The sequence below is a fragment of the Loxodonta africana genome, chromosome X (assembly GCF_030014295.1).
Source record: "Loxodonta africana isolate mLoxAfr1 chromosome X, mLoxAfr1.hap2, whole genome shotgun sequence".
Classification (NCBI taxonomy): domain Eukaryota; kingdom Metazoa; phylum Chordata; class Mammalia; order Proboscidea; family Elephantidae; genus Loxodonta; species Loxodonta africana.
The window spans coordinates 96,684,446-96,703,504 of record NC_087369.1 but is presented as its reverse complement, the minus strand read 5'-3'; the positions used below and the strand labels follow the sequence as shown (position 1 = coordinate 96,703,504).

The 19,059-nt window shown below is 36.8% G+C and overlaps 1 protein-coding gene across 2 annotated transcripts in view; it reads left to right on the top strand.

The window, feature by feature from the left end:
- The window catches only part of RPS6KA6 (ribosomal protein S6 kinase A6), a 160,794-nt gene that overhangs the window by 38,168 nt on the left and 103,567 nt on the right, over nt 1-19,059 (top strand). For both annotated transcript variants that reach the window (XM_003412704.4, XM_023551418.2), the window contains exons 2-3: nt 7,369-7,428; nt 18,148-18,264. In XM_003412704.4, the coding sequence (XP_003412752.2) occupies nt 7,369-7,428; nt 18,148-18,264 (177 nt within the window). The remainder of the gene's footprint in view (nt 1-7,368; nt 7,429-18,147; nt 18,265-19,059) is intronic.

Here is a 19,059-nt window from a genome sequence, read left to right as displayed (position 1 = left end):
TTCAAGGCTGATTCCACTGAAGGTACACTGGTCCTTTGAATCTACCAGCAGGGACAAACCACTGTTGTGAAAGGGCAAAAATCTCTGCATTTGTCTGAACCTGTCTCTCAGGGCACCACCTAACCAACCCTTTTGTGCAGACTGCAACCCCAAAACCTTGGGGTTCAGGGTTTCCACTGCCTGCCCTGGAACTAGCCAGGTGGCCTGGGAACACGGGCCACCATCCCCACTGAGGAATGGGATATGGTAGCTGGTTAGCACATGTGGTTATCTGGGAAAGATCAGCAGCTTATCCCTTCAGTAATCACTTTTCTGGTTGTTTTAAGTGTCTGATCTATTTCCATATCTCAAAGTACTTAATTCCAACTGCCCTTTCCTGGGTAATATGTGTTTTGGTGGAGGCATGGACCTTTACAACTTATCTGCCGTTTTGTATTACTACACATTGCTTTTAAAATTCTAGCTTTTCAGGAAACTCTCACACCAGCCTTTCTTCGTGTTTTAGAGGCCTATTGTTTGCTTCAGTCACACTAATTAATCTCCAGTTATTTAGGACGGTTACAGCCTGCAGGCATTACACATTGCCCTGCCCCCCTCTTGTCCCTCTTCCCATGGGGGTTTAGAGACTGGCTGTTCTGGGAGGTTTTTGTGCCTCAGTGTTGAGGCAGCCCCCAGTCAGTCATGAAAAATCAACAGTCAGTCACAAAAGCTAAGTCTGTTTTTCACACTCCTGGGCCAAAGGGGAGCGCGGTTCACAGTTCCCAACTGGCTGCTCTGGTCTGTCACAGCCCCCACTGCTATGGAGGCAGGGAGGGGGAAGAGCATAAACCACAGGGGGACAAGCTTTCCTATTGTTTTAATGTTGCCTTACTCTTGCCTTATTGTTCGCTTAGATGCTGTAACTCTTTGGTTTCCAGAATTCTGAGTCTGTTATTTTCACTACCAATTTCTTTTCTTTTTTGTTGTTGTGGGGGGATAGGAGCATTCAGCTGCTTACACCACCATCTTGCTCCCATTTCTTCTTAGGTATATATTATTGTATGACATACTACCACAAACTTAGCAGCTTAAAATTAGATGCATTTAACATTTTGCATTTTCTGAGTCAGGTGTCTGGACATGGCCTAGCTAGATTCTTTCCTTCGGGTCCCACAAAGCTGTAATCAAGGTTTTGGCAGACCTACATTCTTATCTAAGGAGTCCTGGTAGCACAGTGGTTAAAGCGCTCAACTACGGACTGAAAGGTTGGCAGTTTAAACCCACCAGCTGCTATGCAGGAGAAAGATGTGGCAGTCTGCTTCTGTAAAGATTTACAGCCTTGGTAACCCTATCAGCAGACAGTTCTAATCTGTCCTGTAGGGTCACTATGAGTTAGAATTGACTCAATGGCAATGTTTGCGTGTGTGTGTGTGTGTGTGTGTTTTATATTCTTATCTGGAGACTCAACTGGGGAAGAATCCACTTCTAAGCTCCCTTATGTTGATATAATTCATTTCCTTCTGGTTGTAAGACTGGAGTCCTTGGCTTCTTGCTGATCGTTGGCTGGAGACCTCCCTGAACTCTTAGAGGCTGCCTTCAGCTACCAGAGGCCTCTTGCAGCTCCTAGAAGATACCCACAGTTCCTTGCTTTGTGGACTCAGCATTACTATTTACTTCAATAAGCCAGCAAGGAGAGTCACTAGAGTCTTATGTAATGTAATTATGGAAGTGAATTCCCATCACGTTTGTCATATTCTGTTGGTCAATAGCAAGTCACAGGTACTCCTGTACACAAAGGGAGATGATTATGTAAAGGCTTGAACACCAAGAAGCTAGGATCATGAGGGGACGTCCTGGAATCTGTGTCCTACATTGATCAATTGGAGGTTTTTTTGTTTTATTTTGTCATAGGCCTCATTCAACATATAAAACCAAAAACCAAACCCATTGCTGTTGAGCTGATTCTGACTAATAGGACAGAGGAGAACTGCTCCATAGGGTCTCCAAGGAGCAGCTGGTAGATCTGAACTTCCAACCTTTTGTATAGCAGCTGAACTCTTAACCACTGCACCATCAGGACAGATGTGCACCCACCTCTAAGTTCAGATAATTATTCACTGTAGTTATTTAAATGAAGTAAAAAATAATTGAAGAATTTTTCTTTAGGAATGTCATCAGTGTTTACATGTAAATGTGAAGCTGATTATTGAGGGTGACAACATTTTCTTTAGAATTTGAACTTAATAAGTATTTTTAAATATTAGGTGCTATATAAATATAATGCTTTTGTTCTATGGATGTGTTTTAGGGATCATGGAGATTGTGATTATGTTTATAATACTACCAAATTTGTCATGAAGACTGATGTCTAGTATGTGTATTGTTAATCATTTACCCATATTTCTTCTCATTTACCTTCTACCTTGTTCTCCCTTACTTGTCTCTCCACTTCCCTCTCCAGTATATCTTTTACCCAAAACCATTACACTTTTGTGTAATACTGAAGAATAGATGTATGGTCAGTAGAGTTATCATGGCCAGATAACGGTAAGCCCCTTTACAAAACTATATGTATTTATATGTTCACTTTCCCACACTACCTCCAGTACTAAAAATCTGAAGGGGAAAAACATGTTTTGTTTTGTTTTTTTCTTTCTCAGTTGAATTTTCTTTGATGAGATGCTTTTGTTAATAGTAGTGGGAAAATTATAGATTTGTAGTGACCCATGTGATTTTCTGAGATCGGAAGAGTGCAACAACTCAGTTTAGTATTTCTGTCTGCTCAAATACTTAAATGATTTATTTCCCTGTTTTCTGAGAAAATTTAAAATAATCCTATATTAGGCTTTGATATGCGAGTCTGTTCACTTTGGTTTTGAAATGTCTTAATAAATTATTACTACCTTTATAATTGTTTATATACTTTCTAGAATGTTCCATAGAAAATTATTTCTTCCTCATTTGACATTTAATTGGGGGGAAGCAATATGTCTGCTTGTCTTCTCAAATTACAGATTTTTATTTTTAAAATAAAGGTTTATTGTCTTAGAGAATTCTCAAAGTATTCTTGTTTTCACATGGCTGAAAATGATTTAAATTTTAGTAAGTAGCAGTGAATATTGTGGTTTTCCATAGGAATGAATAGTCGTATGTTAAAAACTTGGTACCTTGTTAAGAATAGGTGAGATGAAAGTAATAGGGTATTCTGTTTTTAAAGCCCATTTCTGGTGGCTGAAACAATTTACCAGATACGATGATCTTTTTGACTCATTCAGATTCCTTTTATTTCTAGTTTTTCAGGCCAACAGCTTTATGTTAAATTAGTAATAATATGGTATGAATAGGAAGTAAACAGGAAAGTAGTGGTTTTTTTATGGACAATTCTCAGAGTCATTTTGTAGTACAATTTCAGTTGTTAGGATTCTGTCTTAATAATGTTTGTGGACTGTTTTATTGAATGCTTCTCTTTCTGTATAATGACGAATATGTCACAGTTTTATTTTTTTTTCAGTCCCCATACTCTTTATGTCCTGTTGAGGTAAAGATGGTAGTTGGTGGTATCATTTATTGAAACTCTGGAGGAAGAGCAGATATGTGTGGGGAAAATAACTAATTCCTTTTTAGATTGGTTATTTTTGAGAGACATAGAGATAACTAAGTGGAAATGTCAAGTAAGAAGTTGGATTTATGGATTGGGAACTCAGAAGAATATTCTTTGAGTGAATGTGAGTCATGTCAGTGAATGAGATGCCTGGGGATAGAATGTGCAGTGAGATGAGAAGATAAACCAAGTTCATTTCCTGAGAATCTACAGTGTTTCAAGGAGACTGAAAAAAACAAGTCAGAGAAATCCAAGTAAAAGAAAATGAGAGTGTAATATCACAGAAGACAAGAGATTCAAATGATAGAGTGGTCAACTGGAAAATGCTGCAGACATATCAATGAGGGCTGATGCGTTCATTAGCAAAATAGACATCATTGGTGACTTTATTTGGTTCTCATTGAAGTTTTTAGAAGAAAGATGCTGTTGTTAGGTGCCCTAGAGTCAATTCCAACTCATAGCGACCCTATGCCCAACAGAACGAAACACTGCCCAGTCCTGCTGCATCCTCACAACCATTGTTATGCTTGAGCCCATTGTTGCAGCTACTGTGTCAGTCCATCTCATTGAGAGTCTTTCTCTTTTTCACTGACTCTCTACTTTACCAAGTATGATGTCCTTCTCCAGGGACTGATCCCTCCTGATAACATGTCCAAAGGGTGTGAGACATAGTCTCGCCATCCTAGCTTTTTGGGAGCATTCTGGCTGTACTTCTTCCAAGACAACAAACAAACAAACAAACAAAAAACATTGCTATTGAGTAGATTCCATCTCATAGCGACCCCATAAGACAGAGTAGAACTGCCCCCATAGGGTTTCCAAGGAGCCCCTGGTGGATTCGAACTGCTGACCTTTTGGTTAGCAGCCAAACACAACCATTGGAAGATAGATTTGTTCATTTTTCTGGCAGTCCATGGTATTATTCAGTATTCTTCACCAACACCACAATTCAAAGGCGTCAATTCTTCTTTAGTCTTCCTTATTCATCGTCCAGCTTTCCCATGATATGAGGTGATAGAAAACACCATGGCTTGGGTCAGGCGCACCTTAGTCTTCAGGGTGACGTCTTTGCTTTTCAACACTTTAAAGAGGTCTTTTGCAGCCGATTTGCCCAATGCAATGTGTCGTTTGATCTCTTGACTGCCGCTTCATGGCTGTTGATTGTGGATCCAAGTAAAATGAAATCCTTGACAACTTCAGTCTTTTCTCCTTTTATCATGATGTTACTTATTGGTCCAGTTGTGAGGATTTTTGTTTTCTTTATGTTGAGGTGTAATCCATACTGAGGGCTGTGGTCTTTGATCTTCTTTAGTTTAGTAGAGTTTAATTAAGAGGTGTCTTGGGGTAGCTTTCTTTAATTTTATCGTGTTTGGGGTGCACTGAACTTCTTGAATCTGTAAATTTATGCCTTTCACTAGATTTTCATCTATTCTTTAACAATTTTTTTCTGGACCAATCTGTTATTCTTTTTGTGAGATCCCAGTGACATGGATGTTAGCCCTTTTGATATTGTTCCATATGTCCCTGAGGCTCTGTTCATTTGTTTTAAAACTTTTTTTCTCTCATTTTCATATTGCATAATTTATGTTGATCTATTTTCAAGTTTATTATTTCCTCTGTCATCTCCATTCTTTCATAGGGCCCATAGAGTATTTTTTAAAAAATCATATATTATGTTTTGGTTCTAAAATTATTTATGTTTGGTTTCTTTTATAGTTTATATTTCTGAGAAATTTTAATTATTCCATTCAGATGTGTTTATCCAAAGGAGCAGTTATAATAACTTCTTTAAAGTCTTTGTCAGATAATTTCAACATCAGTCATCTCGATTTTCCTTTTCTCTTGAAAATTGGTCACATTTTTCTATTTGGGTGTTTTTTCTTGTTTTTTTGTATGTTGAGTAATTTTCAATTGTATGCCATTTGAATGTTATGTTGTGAGACTCTAGGTCCTGTTAAAATACTCCGAAGAATTTCCCCTTTACTTTTTTTTTTTTTTGCTTTTGCAATCAATGTACCTGGGTAGATTCAGACTCCAAGTTCTATCTCAGCCTCTCTGGATAATGCTTCCAGTGTTAATTCAGTTTTCATGTCTGCTATGCTCTTTAAGTCAGCCGCTTGCATATACGTCACTCAGTGGTTAGTCTGAGATTTAAACAGTGGTTGATATTGTAGTTCAGTCAAAACTTTTGTTATGCTTCTTTAGTTCTATTCTATACATGTGCAGTTTAACATCAAGACTGGGGCCTGTGTCAGTTTATATACAGAATTGGGGGATCTCCTTCTCCCATTCTGTCCTTGCTGTGATTTCTTTCACAGTTTCCGGTTCCCAGGGGCCCCTATTCCTGGTTCCTTTGCCAAAAAATATAGGTTTTTCTGAGTCTTAACCTTTCTTGCTATTATGCAGCTTTGTGCTGTCGAGACTGTGCTGGGGGTGAAGTGATGGGGGAAAAAACATATGTTGATGACGACTCCCACACTTTTTATATCACAGGTGTCTTTTTACCTGGTTCCTATGGCCAGAGTCATAGGCTTTCTCTTGATATAGGCTTGCCTTGGAGTAGGACTGGGAGTCAGAAAAAGGAAAAAAAAAAGTGAAAAATAACCCCAAAACTGGGTGTTCTCCCTATACTCACTGGCTCTTATGTGCATCTTTTCCTGGTCTACTGACCAAAAAGTTGGGTTTCTGTTGGGATTTTTATTTTTCTTGCCCACTGTGGAGTTCCATGACTCAGGCTGTCCTTGGGTCAAAGCGAGGAGATAACCCAGGAAATTCATCAAAGTGCTAGTTATTCCTCAAGTTTTGATCTCCCTCCCTAATTTACTTGCTATTGTTCAGTTTTCAGGTAGTTTCTTTTTTATTTCAGAGTTTTTAGTTTATAATCAGGGGAGAGATAGGGTAAGTCGACTTACTTCATCTTGGCTGTCACCTACTAGAAAAAAAACCAGAAGCTCTATTTAATTTGCCCTTAAAAAAAAAAAAAACTTTCCTGTGCACCTCTTACAGATGTGCAGTGGTAAAACTTATTTTTTTTCTAGACCATGTTGCTCTTGCTTAATTTTCAGACACCTTCATTAGGATTTGGCAGATTTTTTCTGTAAAGGGCCAGGTAGTAAATATTTTAGGCCATAGATAATATGTAAACAAAATGTTATGACTTTGTTCCAGTAAAATTTCAATTATAAAAATATAGTTTGCCCACCTCTGATCTAAATCCTGTATACTATTTCCTGAAGTAGTAAAGAATAAGTATTATTACCTACTGAGCTTTGTATGTTAACAGTTTTATTTTCATGACCACTTTTATCTCTTGTTTATAGTTTATTTTTCTTCTGTATAACATCTCATAAAATTTAATTAAGCTGAATGAAAGAATAATTTACAATGCTATAATTATATGCAAATCTAACTGTTCTCATCCTAATTTGCTTTGGATATATCCCCACAATGGATTTTCTCTGTGGCCATTTTTTTTTGTCTCATAAATATTTGGTGAGAGACTATCTTAATGGAAGTACATAAGTCATATATTTAGTATAATTTAGTATATCGTCATCCATAATAGCAAAGCTCTAAACAATCTGAAATGAAACATAAAGTTCTGAAAATCAAGGGTTTTCAAGGGCAATCTGGAAACCATATTAACAGTGCTCCTCTTCTAAGTACCCTCTATGTTTAAGTATTGATCTTGTTAGATTGTGAAGAGGAATGACTATAGTTATATTTTTCTTAGTTATTGCTATTGTTTTAGTATTCCCAAACTTCAATTTTTGAACAATATTTTTCAGGTAAATGGTCTTAAAATGGTTGATGAACCAATGGAAGAAGGAGAAGCAGATTCTAGCAGTGTAAGTACTCTTTTTTAAAAAAATATATATATATATTTTATTTTTGTTGCTATTGAGAAGGTACACAGCAGAACATACCCAAATTCAACAATTTCTACGTGCACAATCCTGTGACATTGATTACATTCTTCAAGTTGTGCAACCATTCTTACCCTCCTTTTCCTAATTCTTCCTCCTCTGTTAATATAGACTCACTGCCTCCTAAGTTTTCTATCTAATCTTTCTAGTTACTGCTGTCAGTTTCATCTCATATAGATAGATCTTTAAAAAAGCACAGTGCTCAACACAGACATTCTTTACTAGTTAAGCTAAACTGTTGTTTGGTTTTAAGAAGACTTCAGGGAATATTTTTGGTTTAAGGTTTAAAGATTATCTCAGGGTAATAGTTTCAGGGGTTTATTCAGCCTCCATGGCTCCAAAAAGTCTGGATTTCATGAGAATTTTAAATTCTGTTCTGCATTTTCCCCCTTTGGATCAGGATTCTTCTATGAAATCTTCAATCAAAATGTTCAGTAATGGTAGCTAGGCACAATCCAGTTCTTTTGGTCCCATGGCAATGGAGATACTTGTTCATCAAGGTAATTAGCCACACATTTTATTTCCTCCTCCTATTCCTGACTCTCCTTCTTCATCTGTTGCTCCAGGCGAATAGAGACCAGTTGTTGTGCCTTGGGTGGCCATTTATAAGCTTTTGAGATCCCAGGCCCTACGCAATGAAGCAGGAGGTAGAACAGGAGCACTAAACACATCATTAGGCCAATTAACTGGTATGTCTCTCTAGGTCAATTGGCATAACAAAGTATATTAAGAAAATGTTCTGCATCCCACTTCAGTAAGTGGCATCTGGGGTCTTAAAAGCTAGCAAGCAGCCATCTAAGATGCATCAATTGGTCTCAGCCTACCTGGAAAAAGGAAAATGAAGAACACCAAATACACAAGGAAGATATGAGCCCAAGAGAAAGAAAGGGCCATATAAACCAGAGACTTCATCAGCCTGAGACAAGAAGAACTAGATGGTATCCAGCTACCACTAGTGACTGCCCTGGGAACACAACAGAGAATCCCTGATGGAGAAGGAGAAAAGTGGGATGCAGACCTCCAATTCTCATAAAAAGACCAGACTTAATGGTCTGACTAAGACTGGAGGGACCCCACAGGTCATGGCCCCCGGACTCTCTGTTAGCCCAAAAGTAAAACCATTCTTGAAGCCAACTCTTCAGACAAAGATTAGACTGGACTGTAAGACGTAAAATGATACTAGTGAGAAGTGTGCTTCTTAGCTCAAGTAGACACATGAGACTATGTGGGCAGCTCCTATCTGGAGGTGAGATGAAAAGGTAGAGGGGGACAGAGGCTGGTTGGATGGGCACGGGAAGTACAGGGTAGAGAGAAGGAATGTGCTGTCACGTTGTAGGTTGAGCAACTAGGTCCACATAACAATGTGTGTATAAGTTTTTGTATGAGAAACTTACTTGCATTGTAAACTTTCACTTAAAGCACAATTAAAAAAAAATAAAGGTGACTAAAAAAAAAAAAAAAAGGTATGTCTCATGAAACCATGATTCTCAACCCCCAAACCAAGGAACCAAATCCCATAAGGTGTTTGGTTGTATGTAAGTTGCCTCGGCAGCTACTCTTTTGTTGTTGTTGTAGATATATCTATCACACAACGTTTGGCAATTCAACTTTTTACGGGTGTACAATTTATTGACAGCAATTACATTAATCGGCTGTGCAGCTCTACCCTTAATCAATGTGATTTTTCCATTATTGTACACTGAAACTCAGTACTCCATAAGCAGTAACTCCTCCATTCCCCCTCCCTCCCGCCCCTTGTAACCACTAATAAACTTTGGTCTCTATACATTTGCCTGTTGTTGTCTTTTTATATAAGTGAGGCCATACGATATTTGTCTTTTTATGATTGGCTTATTTCACTCAGCATAATATCCTCAAGCTCCGTCCATATTGTAGCATGTATAAAGGCTCCTTTTCTCTTACTAGCTGAGTAGTATTCCATTATATGTATGTAACACATTTTGTTTATCCATTCATCTGTTGGCCTTGTGAGTGCTCTTATTAACTTACTAAACACCAGCGTTAGCATATGGAAGCCCTGGTGGCGCAGTGGCTGAGCGCTATGGCTGCTAACCAAAAGGCCAGCAGTTTGAATCCACCAGGTGCTGCTTGGAAAGTATGAGACAGTTCTGCTCTGCCCTGTAGGGTTGCTATGAGTCAGTATCGACTTGGTGGTAACCGGTCTGTTTTTTTTTTTTTGTTTATTAGCATTTAAGGAAAGAAAATAATGGGAAAGGAAAAAAGGTTATGTCAGTTAAAGAAATTATTCAAATGAGTTGATATTAAGCAAATTTAATTATTGATAAATCAATTGCAGTTCAAAAAATAGGACAGGATTTCCTATCAGAAATTCTCGTGCATGAAGTTTCTTTTTTTTCAAATGACTTTATTGCAATATAATCTTCATACCATAAAATTCACCTATTTTAAGTGTAATTGATGAAATTTTTACTTGCCAGTATATTATTTGGATTACAGAATCCTCTAAATTAAATACATATGAGTGTCTTCAACTTCGTGGTAAAAAAGGTTTAACTTGGAAATATTTAACCAGAAGGTTAATGTTTGAGCTCATTTAAAACCCATTTTCTTGCTTTCAGAAAGGATCACATCTAAATTATTTCAGAAGTTTCTATTCTCATTCTAAAGACTACTTAGGTATTAGGCCATTTTTGCAAGGCTTATACTAGCCTCTCATTTTACATGATCTTTTTCTTTTTTGTTGTAATGAAAATATACACACCAGAACATTTGCCAGCACAATAACTTCCACATTTTCAACTCAGTGACATTATGTTTTTCATGTTGTGCCACCATTGTCGCCATTCTTCTCCAAAATATTCCACTACCGTGAACATAAACTCAATCCCCTCCAAACAAAAACTCCCCGTTTCCCCCTCCTTCCTACCTCTGGTAACCATTAATAATGTTTGGTTTCTGTGTGTTTATTTCATATAAGTGAGATCATACAGTATTTGTCCTTTTGCGACTGACTCATTTCGTTCAGCATAATGTTGTCAAGGTTCCTCCATGTTATGGTATGCATCAGGACTTCATTTCTCTTTACGGCTGCATAAAAATCCATTGTATGTATACCACGTTTTGTTTATCCATTCATCTGTCAGTGGACATTTTGATTGTTTCCTTCACAAGATCTTTTTTATAGAAGAGTAAAAAAAGATTTTAATGAGGGCCTAATATAGGCATAGGGAGTCCTGGTGGTGCAGTGTTTAAAGCACTCAGCTGCTAACTGAAAGGTCAGCAGTTCGAACCCACTAGTCGCTTTGCAGGAGAAAGATGTGGCAGTCTGCTTTCGTAAAGATTTACAGCCTTGGAAACCCTGTGGGGCAGTTCTACTCTGTCCTATAGAGTCACTATGAGTCAGAATTGACTCGATGGCGGTGGGTTTGGTTTGGTTTAAGATAGGCATCTCCATTTATTTTATTTTATGATCGACATATCTATAGATAATTTTTCAAAGAATTATAAAAACTTTTAAGCTGGAAGGGGCTTCAGAGATAATATTTTCTAAAGTCTTCATTGTATAGATTAGTGTACACAGCAGGGACCTGGAGAGGTTGTGATTTATATAAGGTCATAATACTAGCAAGTAGCAGAATCAAGAATTATGACCCAGTAGACTTTTCTTTTTCCAGTAGCCTTTTTGTAGCACTATTATGTCTCATGTTAATTATGCTGTGTATTGTGTAGATTCAAATAAGTGGGAAATAAGGAGAATGCCATCTTTATTTAGTTGTGGATAAAATTAACCTTGAGGTGGGAATTATATTTTCCCCCCTGAAATTGGTTCAGAAGTGAATTTTTCTGAGATAGGAACCAGCAGAGAGATTTAAATTGGGTTTTGGCCAAGAGTTCTTTGAAATATTCTGTGTAAAAATCAACTATTTCTGCAGATGGTGACCGTGTAACTACGCTCCTTTCTCTTTCATAGGATAAAATGCTGTCATTTTAGCTTTTGAATTTTTCTTAATATTAATTACTATTATTATATTTAAGTATAAATATATTTAAACTATAAAAGCATCTGTAGATTTATTAACAGATCACATACACTGTAAGGCATAGTAGTATTTATGTCGCTTGTTAACAAATGATAAGGAGTGTTAAGAAATGCAAAAGGCAGTGGGTAAAGGTGCCATTTACTTTAGTACTAATAAGTTAACAGGCAGATACCATGCCCCACACTACAGGAGGAAGGAAATACATATTTGTGTGTGTGTAGACACCAAAAACACATAGGCATATATATACATTGAGAGATTGTCAAATATTTACCTCTCTAATTTTAACAAAACATGAGTCAGGAAATATAGCTTTGGATAGGAAAAAAAAATAAAAAGACAGTAAAAATATATAGTGTTAGATGCTAATCTGATTTACCTTTACAGTCAACTTCAGTGGCTAGTCAGGTAGTCTGAATTTTTGGAGAGTAACCTAGAATCATTTCCAGGAATTGGATTTAGTTTGTGACCTGAATTACCTGTACTTAAAACCTTGTGATTTCAGCTTGTCATAGTTAAGATACTAATTTTGTGTCAATAATGCTATATGGGAGATAGGAAACACTAACAATATAAATTTATCATCGCTTTGTTTTCACATAAAGGATTTTTTGTTGTTGTGTTAGTGGTGGTTAGCTATTCCAAGGTGATGCTGCCAGCCATGTGTTTTTGTGCTTGAATGTATTTTTATTTTTAATAATGGAGAATGGTAAAGACTGTATGGCACATAGATTCTTTACAGAATGTTCTTTAAAATTTTGAACTTTTGGTATTGTCTTTGTGGCCTGATGTTGTTTTATGATTGAATGATTCACCAATTCATTCCATCCTGCTTATTGGTGCTTTAGATTTCATGGTCATTTGATCTCTTTTCTTCAGTTAAACCAAGCAAAATAAAAAGCTTCCCAGACTCCTTATATATGTAGCATATGAGCAGCAAAGCTGAATTATAGTCAGCATAGTTTTAATATGTATAGATTATGAACCATTGTACCATTATTCCAGACAGCTTTTACGTTTGGTGTTAAGTAATAGATCACTGATAAAAGATACCTGATACCACATTTCACCACCCAGTTCACTACTTTTCCCAGCGACGTCAAGATTTGAAAAAGTGTGTTAATGATTCTTATTCTTTAGGAGATGGTTAGCATGAGTTAATTTTTTATACGTTGTCAAAATAAGTATATCTGTCTTATATGGCGCTCCTTGGAAACTCTATGGGACAGTTCTACTCTGTCATATGGGGTCGCTATGAGTCCGATTCGACTCGATGGCACTGGGTTCTGGGTGGGTCTTATATTTGGTAATTTATGATAACTTGTATTTAAAAAAAAAATTTTTTTTGTATTTACTTTTAAAGCATGGAGTGTTTGTTCCCTGAAATAAAATACACATTTCTTAATGCCACCAGTATCTTAGGAATTGGATTCTTTGTTGATACCATTAGTACAAGGCCAGCAGTATGTTTACTCTCTAAATCAATTTATATTTTATCATTCAGACATGTAAATATTACATTTAACCAAAAATGTACATAAATTGATTTCCTCATGTTTTAAGCCCTAGATTTCTAATTTTAAAAACCATTCTTGACATGTGTCTCTCATAATAATCCTTTTAAAAAATACAGTTTTACATGTGAGTTTTATTTAGTTAACCTCATATGGAGCCATAAAGTAGGCAGTAGACCAAAGTGGGGATGCCTGCTTCTTGTATGGTGAATATTTCCTCCTCCTCTTTGTCTTAATTTTTTCTGATGGACATTAAACTTGCTGTGTGCATCATTATTGTTCTTCCCTTGCAGTACAGTGCTTACTTACTATTGAACTAAAAATTGTCAGATAACCACTATAAGGGGGAGCCACTATAAGCTGCACCGTGTGCACCATGAGGGGGGCAAAGATAAATAAGTAAGTTCAATAACATCAATTCTTATAAATATTTTGTGTTTTTCAGAGTTCTTTCATATGGTCAGAGTCCTCAGTTGATCCTTATATCTTTGATCTTAAATGGGTGTGTTGTTGTTGTTCGGTGCTGTTGAGTGGGTTCCAATTCATAGCGATCCTGTGTACAACAGAACAAAACACTGCCCAGTCCTGCACCATCCTCATGATCATTTTTATGCTTGTGCCTATTGTTGCAACCACTGTGTCAGTCCATCTCATTGAGGGTCTTCCTCTTTTTCGCTGACCCTCTACTAAGCAAGATGTCATTCTCCGGGGACTGATCTCTCCTGACAACATGTCCAAAGTATGTGAGATGCAGTCTTGCCATCCTTGCTTCCAAGGAGCATTCTGGCTGTACTTCTTTCACGACAAGATTTGTTCATTTGGCAGTCAATGGTATATTCAACATTCTTCGCTAACACCATAACTCAAAGACATCAATTATTCTTTGGTCTTCCTCATTGATTGTACAGCTTTCGCATGCATATGAGGTGATTAAAAACACCCTGGCTTGGGTCAGGCGCAAAAATAAGATGATATAACCATATATTATTATACCAGGATAGCGAAATTACTTCGAGGATGATTTACTCTTAGGAAAAAAACCAATGGATCACTGATAAGATTACCACCTTATTTGGAGCCAGATTTCTGCCACTCTCAAACTTTTGGAACGGGGCAGGACCTAAAGAATGTGAGATGGAAGGGGGAGGGAGGGTTGCAGGTGACAAAAAGACATAACTAATAGTAAACATCATTATAGTGCTGAGAAGCTGGGAAATGTTAGGCAATAGACAAGAATGGGGGGTGGAGCAGATGAAATATGAACGACAATAGTGGAAGTGGTGACACAGGAGAGTATTAGATACGTTTGCAGTAAAAAAGAGCTAGTAACATACAAATGATAATGAACCCATTGCCATCGAGTGGATTCTGACTCATAGTAATCCTATAGGACAGAGTAAAACTGCACCATACAGTTTCCAAGGAGCACCTGGTGGATTTGAACTGCCAACCTTTTGGTTAGCAGCAATAGCACTTAACCACTGTGCCACCAGGGTTTCCCACAAATGATAATCCACCTCTGTAATAAATAGCCATGTATATGTATGGATGTATGTATATATTATTATTGTCGTTAGGTTTATTTCAACTCATAGCGACCCCATGTGACAGAGTAGAACTGCCTCATGGGGTTTTCTAGGCTGTAATTTTTATGGGAGTAGATCATAGGTCTTTCTCCCACGGAGCCACTGGGTGGTTTGGAACTGCCAGCCTTTCAGTTCGCAGCCTAGTGCTTAACCATCAAACCACCAGCCCCTGTGTATATATTATATATATATAAATGAATGCATGTATATATATGTGTGTGTGTATGTATGAGTGTATAGTATATATACGTTTGTGTGTGTGTAAATCTATGTCTTCATGTATCTTGGAAGCACCTCAATAGTGTTCTTCAATCCTGGCCATGTATCAAAATCACCTGGGGAGATTTAAAAAAATACAGATGCCTGAGCATCAGAATCTCTAGGGGTTGGGACCTAAACAAGTGTTTTAAGTTCATCTGTCTTCTCTAAGTGATCCTTATGTGCAGCTGTTGTATTGAAAACCATGGTCTACATAAAGGCAAACTAGCCATAAGATAGTGGTACAGTGCATAGCAGTTGTTTGCCCAGGAACATATATATCTTTATGCAAAAGAGGCACATTGTCAATCATTAATATTGGCTACTTTTTTTAAAGCAAAGGTTATAGGGTCATTATGCCCTTTATTTGTGTAAGTACATCACAGTGTAATAAGAATACTGACCATGAATAATCTGGAAAAAAATTACAGTCCTTACACTCTTAAAAAAATGGTTATCTGATTAAATTTTGTAATAGTGCCATAACATTTTAGTTATATTCAAATTTGACACATTTCCATTATCCAAAATGAGTCTTCTGCTTCCCTGTTTCCTTTGTACATTTAAAAGCTAAATTTTGTATTTATGTTTTCCTGTTTTACGTATAAGGTGTTTAAAAATAATTTGAGGCTTCCTATTGGTAAATTTTACTTTTCCTTTTTAAAAATGTATTTTTTTCATTCCCCTTTTATGAAATTGAATGGAATTCTTTGGCTTTCTGCTCTCATAAGATTAAACAAATGTAGTGAAACCTGTGAGAGCTGGAACTGGATGGGACTACCTTGTTCTTCCAGGTTTTGCAAGTTTTCCATCTTTGACAGTGTGCAGTCTTACCACTTTTCTATCTCCCATTTTGGTGGAAAATATTTGAGTTTCCTTCTCTGACAGGTTTTTTGCCTTGCACAGGTTCTGACTTTCACAGGCTTTACTGTATTGTGCTAGGCATTGGGAATGCAGAGATGAATGAGATAATGTACACTTTCAAGAAGCTCACAGTCTAATTAGAGAGAAAGACAAGATAATAAGTTGTTAGGATACAGTGTTACTATTATGTGGTAGCTGCCTACTGGGAAAAGTGGGCTTTGTCTCATCTGGTAGCATTTTCATGTTAGAAACTTTTAGGGTAATGCTGGTGAAAATGGAAGATGTATTGCATTTTTACAATGATGAGCATACATGTATTTTAATAAAGAGAAGAAGGGGCATTGAACAGACATTCTTTTGCATTTTTACAATGATGAGCATACATGGATTTTAATAAAGGGAAGAAGGAGCATTGAACAGACATTTTCTTTTGTAAGACTTTCTCAGGTTTTGTGAAACTAAGTAGTGAGCAGTTGTTTGTTAGGTCTGAACATTTTAATAAAAAACTGATGTCATTATGATCCATGTTTCTAATGATGATCTTAAGCATGACAGGCACTGAAATGCCTGCCTAACCATGAAAATAGTGGATTGTGTTCAACGTAGAATCACAGATCTGGGGGAGACCTTCGAGGCCCATCTAACATAATCCCTTTTTTTTACATGTGAGAAAATTGAAGTTGAGAGTAATTTGTGATTTGGCCAAGGCTTGTGAGTAGCAAACCTAGGAGCAAAACCAAAGTCTGTTGACTCTTCCTCTAGTGATCTTTCCACTGGAGAAAACTTCCAAGAAGTATGTTTTTGCTGTATTCCATGCTTTGAAGACCAGTAATTTATTCATAATATGCGGCAAAAACTCAGCTAACCATAATATTAAGAGTATATGATCAGCTTTTGGTATACATATTTTAGATTGCAAAGGTGCATACAGATGTGCCATGATTAAATAAAATTTCAAAATGTGATCTACAAAGCATATGTATTTGCATTAAAAGAGGTTCTTGACATTAAAAAAATGGCCCCTTTCAAATGGGGAAACTCACTCCCATAGCAAATTTAAATATTTATAAAATCACTGACTACTAGGAAAATACTTTTTTTGATGAGTTTAAAAAATCCATTGACATAACTTTCACAGCTGATTATTTTTCATTTCTGAATGACTTAGTGGTGGTTCCCAATATCCAAAGCAAAAATTCCTCTGCCTAGATACCCCTCTTGAGAGAATGAATGACTGACTACCCGTGTGACGTGGATGCTATTACTTGAGCTGCCATGAAACTTAGCTCATTTGGGACCACACTCTTATCTCCTTTGTCCACAGTCATCACTGATTAATCAGTTAATTGAAGGGTGGATTGCTTGGATGTTGGAACTTAACTATTTGTTGAATTGATTGATAGCATTCTTGTCTTCCCAATCAGAATCAATATGGTAGAATAGAAAGCTATCAAGACTTTCAGATATTTTGATTAATCAGTCATGTGAACTTAAATTCTGTAGGTCTTAGTTTTTCCTCTGTATATTCAGAGGGCTGGATAAGATATTCCTTCCAACTCTGGTATTTTGTGATATGTAATACATCTTTTTTTTTTTTAATCCTATTTTTTTAGGGTCGCTATGAGTCGGAATCGACTCAATGGCACTGGGTTTGGACTGTACTTCTCTAGGGACTAGAATTACAACTCACTGGAGTGTAGTAATCACAGCTGAGTGGAGTCCTGCATCAAGGATCAGAAGAAACTCCCTAGGTGGCTTCCTTTATGCCTGAACCAGGTTGTAGGAAAAATCTGGCATATAATTTATGTACAAATTTTGAATAAAAATAGGGCAATGGCCTATAAACATTTGTTTGCACTTTGTAATTTGTGTATGTATATGTCAGTTTCTTATTAATGTGGCTAGTTGGACATTTAAATACTTGCATATCATTGACTACTTAAAAGAGTCTGGTGAAATACTATTTAAAAGAGCTCTTGAGGTTCACATTTTTTGTCATGCCTTACAAGTTACAAGGTTTTATCTACCTCTTGATTTTCTCTGCATCCACCTCATCACACTCCAGTGTTGTTCTTGAGACTTGGTTATTAACACTTTCCTTCTATTGCCATGCATTTGGAAGGGAAGGCTGAAACATAGATTTCACATATTTCTATTTAAATGGAATTATATAACAGGAAAAGTGGTGCTGGTTTATCTGTATATGTTAGAAAATGGGAAAATAGGAATACTCTTAGCCCATAAAACTCTGTCTGGTGTAGGTTGAGGGAGTTGGGTATTATATGGTTTCTGGTATTATGGGGAACTTCGTCTGTGAGATAGGCTATTCTTTCTGTATGGAGCTGATCTTAAGATTTTGCAACTGGACTTGAGTATTGTTTGAATTTCTTTTAACAGGAAGAAGGAGATTTTAAAGAAATCCATATTACTCATCACGTTAAGGAAGGATATGAGAAAGCAGATCCTGCACAGTTTGAATTGCTCAAGGTTCTTGGTCAGGGATCATTTGGAAAGGTAATGAATGCTTTTACCCCCTCATTTGTTTTCTCTGCTAAACATTTAGCAAAAAATTTTTGACATACATAGAAATCTGATAAATGTGCCATTTCCAAACTTCTCAAAAAGATGCACACAAAGGTAACTCTCATTTTACTCCTTTTATTTCTTTTATACTTTCATTCCCATTTCTTTATACTTCTCTGTAATAATCAAAGTTTCTCAATCCCCTGGGCCTACTGATTTCTTTAGAACAACATATAGCATGCTGTTTATTAGCTGCCTAAATCGAGGTAGTTTGCTTTTTAGATAAAATGGTTTTCCTTGTCTTCATGTTCACATAAACACAGCTTGCCCTCTCCTGGTGATTTCATCTACATTCCTTAGCTCTATCATAGAAATCAGAACTTATGTATCAATTAATCTATCATCTGTTAAAGCAGTATGTATGTAAAGTACAGCAAGGGTGGGCACTAGGTGATATATGGGTTGTGTGAAACTCATGCCTTCAGGGAGCTTAAATTTCAAGAGAGAAAGACAAATTGAGAAAGATTAACTTACACTCATTATTAGAGTTGTTTATTAAATGCTCAATGACATGGTTCTTGGCAAAGAAGTATGCAGGTCTTGTTCCTGACCTTTGTATACCTAACATCTAGGACATGAGCATTATCACACGTTCTCCTAACATCTAAGACATGAACATTTAGGAAAACAGCAACAACGACAACTGAGGAAGAGAAAGATAAGAAGAAACTATTAATTTCAGAGTGGCCGAGTTTTATGTTCAAAGGGGAGAAATAAGGCAATTGA